This window comes from Camelina sativa, chromosome 17 (genome assembly GCF_030686135.1).
Source record: "Camelina sativa cultivar CO46 ecotype springtype chromosome 17, ASM3068613v1".
In the NCBI taxonomy this organism is placed as follows: Eukaryota; Viridiplantae; Streptophyta; class Magnoliopsida; order Brassicales; family Brassicaceae; genus Camelina; species Camelina sativa.
In genome coordinates, this window is record NC_141896.1 from 37,330,629 (window position 1) to 37,336,845 (window position 6,217).

The 6,217-nt window shown below is 35.4% G+C and overlaps 2 protein-coding genes across 3 annotated transcripts; both read left to right on the plus strand.

Annotated features, from left to right (window-relative positions):
- Positions 1–811: 811 nt before the first annotated feature.
- LOC104758497 (IAA-amino acid hydrolase ILR1-like 4) lies at positions 812–5,422 on the plus strand. Of its 2 annotated transcripts, XM_010481380.3 has the most exons (5): positions 812–1,412; positions 1,655–1,780; positions 1,901–2,215; positions 2,304–2,432; positions 2,514–3,129. In XM_010481380.3, the coding sequence occupies exons 1-5, from the start codon at positions 1,062–1,064 to the stop codon at positions 2,916–2,918; spliced, it is 1,326 nt and encodes a 441-aa protein (XP_010479682.1). In that variant the 5' UTR covers positions 812–1,061; the 3' UTR covers positions 2,919–3,129. The 2 variants fall into 2 exon arrangements, with proteins under 2 accessions (XP_010479682.1, XP_087350250.1); XM_087494124.1 differs by lacking the exons at positions 2,304–2,432; positions 2,514–3,129 and adding an exon at positions 5,262–5,422 and having other exon boundaries at positions 898–1,412; positions 1,901–2,240.
- On the plus strand, positions 3,206–5,040 carry LOC104758496 (glycosyltransferase BC10-like). The gene is made up of 2 exons (XM_087494123.1): positions 3,206–4,137; positions 4,235–5,040. The coding sequence occupies exons 1-2, from the start codon at positions 3,607–3,609 to the stop codon at positions 4,913–4,915; spliced, it is 1,212 nt and encodes a 403-aa protein (XP_087350249.1). The 5' UTR covers positions 3,206–3,606; the 3' UTR covers positions 4,916–5,040.
- Positions 5,423–6,217: the final 795 nt, after the last annotated feature.

Genomic DNA, 6,217 nt, shown 5'->3' on the forward strand with positions numbered 1-6,217 from the left:
TTATCAAAGACTCAAACTTTTATATATTTTTACTTTACTTAGCTTGTTTTATGTTACTATAAATTTATAATAATGGTTTAATGCAAATAAATTTTTAATTTGCTATTGTTTTATACTTTTATTTTCTATCTTTTTAAAAAATATAAATTAATTTCGTGAAATAAAAAATAATACATAATATTATGTTATTACAGTCTAACTAATATGTAAAATTTTGTATATTATATACTTAGTATATCAAATCAAAACTTTCGTGATGAAGAGTCAAATATTTTTAGAAATTTAAATTACAATGTATAGGATCATAAAATTGTTTTAAAAAAAAATACATGTATATATAATATTACTTATTATTTTTTATTTAGTAAAATTTCTTGCAGTAAAGATAAAATTGTACATAACAATTCAGAGGGGCTTCTACAATATAGAACCCTATTAATAATGTATGTTTACAATGGATAACTTTAAGAATTTATGAATTATCATTGGAGTATGGCTACAAATGTTTGAGATAGTGGGATAATAGTTTTCTTTGACGTTATACTTACACAAATTCCAAATGTAGTAAACTAGTAATTCCAAAGGCTTGTTTGACTTATTTACATTTTAAGTGACAATTCCAAGGAACATCCCATTCCCATCACTCTTTTCAAAAAAAAAAAAAATAGAAACAAAAAAACAAAGTTATCAAATTGATCATAATCAATTAGGTAAACGAATGTTTTTGGTTTTTTTAAAGATGATTTTGATATTTTCCACAACCAAAAAAAAATAAAAATAAAAATAAAAATAAAAGAAAATGAAAGATTTTATGAAAACAGAGACGCAGTTAAAAAAAAAAAAAAAAAAGTTGTGTTTGGCTTTGGCTTTGGCTTTTGCTAGTTTGCTACTACTTGAGGGGATTTAAATACCAGCACTTTTTTTTTTTTTGCTTTCTGTTCCCCTGCTTCATAATCACGCACACCTCTCTTCTCCTTCGATCTCTTTTTGTTTTTGTTTTTCCTTCTCTACACGGTTCGATTGATAATCTGAATCAATCGAATCGATCGATATAAAAAGCCATGAGTTTCTGCAAAAGGGTTTCTTTTGTTTTGATCCTTCTTTACTTGCTTAATTCGTGTCTGATTTCATCTTCTTCGAATGGGTTATCTCAAATCCCTTCAAATTTTCTTACTTTAGCTAAAAGGAATGATTTTTTCGATTGGATGGTTGGAATCAGAAGGAGAATCCATGAGAACCCAGAACTAGGTTACGAGGAAGTAGAGACATCTAAGCTTGTTAGAGCAGAATTGGAGAAGATGGGTGTGGCTTTTAAGCACCCAGTTGCTGTAACTGGTGTTATTGGATACGTTGGCACTGGTCAAGCCCCTTTTGTTGCTTTAAGAGCTGATATGGATGCTCTTCCTATGCAGGTATGTTTTTGATTTTCAAAATTGATTTGGCTTGTGACAAGGAGGGACTCTGTGTTTTGTTAGTGTTGAATACTTGAAAAGAGGAACATTTGTTTTGTGTCTTCTTCATGAAGAATTTTGATTTATGTCTCTGTTTGTCTGTAGTATGGTTGAAGATTTGTTGAGTTTACTTATTTACTTATATGATTTACAGTTTGTTAGTGGTATGACTTGTGTAGGAAATATTCTGTTGGATTGTGTAGGAAATGGTAGAATGGGAACATAAGAGTAAGGTTCCAGGGAAGATGCACGCTTGTGGACATGACGCTCACACTACAATGCTCCTCGGTGCTGCAAAATTGCTCAAAGAACACGAAGACGAGCTACAGGTTTAGTGGTGTACTGTTTTTTTAATCTAATAACCTCTTCTTTTTTTTTAAATTCGAATGTGTTGGGAATTAATTAGCATAATTAGGATTCTTAAACTTTGTTGGACTTTTCTTCATCAGGGCACAGTGGTTCTAGTTTTTCAACCGGCTGAGGAAGGAGGAGGAGGTGCAAAGAAAATTGTGGAGGCTGGAGTACTGGAGAATGTGAGTGCAATCTTTGGATTGCATGTCACAAATCAATTGGTATTAGGTCAAGTGAGCTCGAGAGAGGGTCCATTGTTGGCTGGTAGTGGGTTTTTCAAAGCTAAGATAAGCGGGAAAGGAGGTCACGCAGCTCTTCCGCAGCACTCCATAGATCCCATATTGGCAGCTTCAAATGTTATTGTTAGCTTACAACACCTCGTGTCACGAGAGGCGGATCCTTTAGACTCACAGGTATATAAATATATAGAATCTTTTAGCTCACTTCAAATGTCTCTATATAGCATGTGGAGTGATTTGATCTATGTGTGAGTGTGTACAGGTGGTTACAGTTGCTAAATTTGAAGGTGGTGGTGCTTTTAATGTGATTCCAGACTCTGTTACTATCGGTGGTACATTCCGAGCCTTTTCAACTAAAAGCTTTATGCAACTCAAGAAAAGAATTGAGCAGGTCAGTAACTTTGCCTTTTTTTTGATGTGTAGCCTTTGAGACCCTAGTGTTTTTAACTCTTTGCGAGTCCAATGGTTTCAGGTAATCACAAGGCAAGCGAGCGTGCATATGTGTAATGCGACAGTGGATTTCATTGAAGAGGAGAAACCTTTTTTCCCACCGACTGTAAATGACAAAGAATTACACAAGTTTTTCAAGAATGTCTCAGGGGACATGTTAGGAACTGAGAATTATGTTGAGATGCAACCATTGATGGGATCAGAGGATTTCTCTTTCTACCAAGAGACAATACCGGGACATTTTAGCTTCGTAGGAATGCAAAACAAAGCTCATTCACCAATGGCGAGCCCTCACTCGCCGTTTTTTGAAGTGAACGAAGAATTACTACCTTACGGTGCTTCCCTTCATGCTTCCATGGCCACAAGATACCTTCTTGAATTGAAAGCTTCAACTCTGACTCAGAGTTACAAAAAAGATGAACTTTGATATGCCAACATTGGCTATCTTCCATTCTTCATCTCTTCCAAATTGTCACAACATGGCAACAGTTTTTTTTTTTTTTAACAGAGCCTGCCATGTAAAAGGTTAATAAAAATTGTATTGCAGTGTCAAGCTCCCTTGTAAGTCTCCTCTTCTCTGAGATGATGATAAAACTGATTGCAAAATCGAAGAAAAGTAACAACTTTACTTAAACAAAGTAATTGGATTTGGGGCTATTGAAATGAGAAGAGTGAATGTTATGTATATAAGTATTTTCTTAATAACGCCAAACTAAAAGCTGAAACTGTCAATTGAAAGAAACATGTCACTCCTAGGTTTATTATGCTTATGTTTCCTTTGAGAATGACAAATCAGATTTGAGAGTTTTCAGAAAAGCACCACAATGGATGCATCAGACAAACATCTTCGAAGCATATAAAAATCAGAAAGATTGGATCTTTCTTTGTTTTGTTACTTCATCTTCTTCGTCCAATACGTATTTAGATTCAAGTTTCGATTTTCTAAAATCGAATTCGTTCGTCTCTCTTTCTTCCATATCTCTGCTTCTTTGAAAGTCTCAATCTTTACTTATGGGTTTCTGTTAGGAAAAGACCCTTTATCGTAAACCTTGTCGGATTGGATTTTTCGTTACCAAAATACAGAAGCTCTGGATTCTTGTGTGAGGAGCTTTTAGATGAAAGTGATGGTAACGGAGATGGAGGAAGACAATGGTGCATCAACCCCTAAATCGAGAGTCACAAACCAATGTAGAGTACTTTTGTCGATGCGTCTGCTTCAGGTTTTGTTATTGTTTCTTGTGTTGACTCTTGGGATCTCAGTAGTTAGTATACACATGATCAAGTTCTTGAAGATTCAACATTTGGATCCTGTGGCTCCAACCACTTTGATCTCTATGTATGGTCGTGGGACTATTACTTTAGATAGCTTTATTAGGCCTCCTTCCAATGTTTGGCACACGATGAATGACAGTGAATTGCTTTGGCGTGCTTCCATGGAACCACAGAGAAATGGGTATCCGTTTAAAAGGGTTCCTAAATTGGCTTTCATGTTTCTCAGCAAAGGTCCTTTACCATTTGCTCCACTCTGGGAGAGGTTCTTTGAAGGATATGAGGGTCTTTACTCAATCTATGTTCATGCTTTGCCTTATTACAAATCGGATTTTTCGAGGTCATCTGTGTTTTACAGAAGATATATCCCTAGTCAGGTAACTGTAATTTATGTTTCAGAGAATAACCCTGCAACCTTTTTTTTTTATTTGTTTCTTAATTGTGTTCCTCACAATATCTTTGGGGGTTATATAGGCTGTGGCATGGGGAGAGATGAGTATGGGGGACGCTGAAAGGAGGCTTTTGGCTAATGCTTTGCTCGATATCTCTAATGAATGGTTCATTCTGCTGTCTGAATCATGCATTCCTCTGCACGGTTTCGGCTTTATCTATAGGTATGTCTCTGAATCAAGATATAGTTTCATGGGTGCTGCTGATGAGGAAGGACCTGATGGAAGAGGTAGATACCGGACTGAAATGGAACCAGAGGTCAAACTAAGCCAGTGGCGAAAAGGGTCTCAGTGGTTTGAAATTAACCGGAAACTCGCTGTTGAGATTGTTCAAGACACCACTTACTATCCCAAATTCAAAGAGTTTTGTAGACCTCCATGTTATGTTGATGAACATTACTTTCCCACAATGCTGTCTATGAAACATCGGCTTTCGTTGGCCAATCGGACAATGACATGGACAGATTGGTCACGTGGTGGTGCTCATCCAGCTACTTTTGGAAAGGCTGATATAACGGAAAGTTTTCTCAAGAAGCTTCCGGGTGCCAAATCCTGCCTCTACAATGATCAGCAGTCTCAAATCTGTTATCTCTTTGCTAGAAAGTTTGCTCCAAGCGCATTGGAGCCCTTACTGCAACTTGCACCCAAGATTCTTGAGTTGGGTTCTAACAGATCTTCCACTCGTCGCTCCTGGTTTTTGTTTTGATAAGTGTTTGTGTTTAGAGTATGATCATGGACAGAATCTGATTATAACTTAATCAAACAGGTATTGTGATGGTTAAACATATTTTTGACGTGACACATTATTGAATAAAGATATAGGTTTGAGTTCTTTTCAGTCCCTAGGGGAATCGGATTTCTCTTGTTCCATGCTTAGATGTCTAGAAATTACTCTTTAAGTTCGGACATTTTGAAAAAAAAAAAAGAGTAAGGCATTTTCTTCTAAACATTGTTCTTTAGGCATTTTCATTGCATTTCCTAATGGTGTCAAGAACAAGTGACTGTTACAAGAGGATCAGTTGGTACTGTTTGGCTATATAGAAACCAACCAGTATCGCTTAAATCATGTGGTTTGATGTGTTTGACTATCTTTGTTTCTTGATTGAAAATGGGATAAATTGAGGAGAAAAGTTTACCTTAAAAAGCTGCATCATAAACACGTATGATTCATAGATTTTTTCTGAATGTGAGATGTTGATGAATGATTTTGGTTGTTGTCTCTGTTAGTCAATACCGCATTCCAATTCTGGTTAACAAGTTCTTTGCTTATGGAAGATAAATGAATCTTTGGTTGCCATTTCTAGTGGACGTAGGGACTTTCATTGTTCCTTGTATCATCATTGTATATCGCCATTATGCTTACTTCTCTTGAATCAAGTTTGGCAATGCGATAGTATCGAAACAAAACAGGAAACCAGATTCGGTTCAGCAATGGGGTTAGTTTCTTACCATTATAAAAGTCTTTAGTGCAGTGGCAGGACGTAAGTCCATTTGTAGAAGTCACCATCACACCCGGAATGTCTCGGTTCCTACGAATGTAAGAATTTGGCTAATAGGCCGGTCAGTTGTGGCCCAACGGTTGACAAAAAAAAAAAAGTTTTTAGCAATTTAAAGTTTTAAACAGTTATCATAAAAATAAAAAGTAAGAAAAGCAAGTGAGTTGAAAATATGTAACGAAAATAGGTAATAACCCGTGCTATTGCACGGAGTAAAATTTTTGTTTGAATTATTACATTTATAAATATATTTATTTAGTATAACAATTAAACTTATATTGGTTTGAAATCATTAAGTTTATGAAAGTTTAAAATAGTAATCGTTTCACCATAAAATTTAGATTGACAATGATGACGGATCTGAATAGAATGTGAACCGAATTAGTGATCGTTAGATTTTTATCAAAATTTTGAACTATCAAATCAAATAAAAATCACAAAAACTAAAATTACATGAACCGGACAATTTGAATAAAATTGTTAACCCGGTCAAACACGTCCGCTAAGCCATC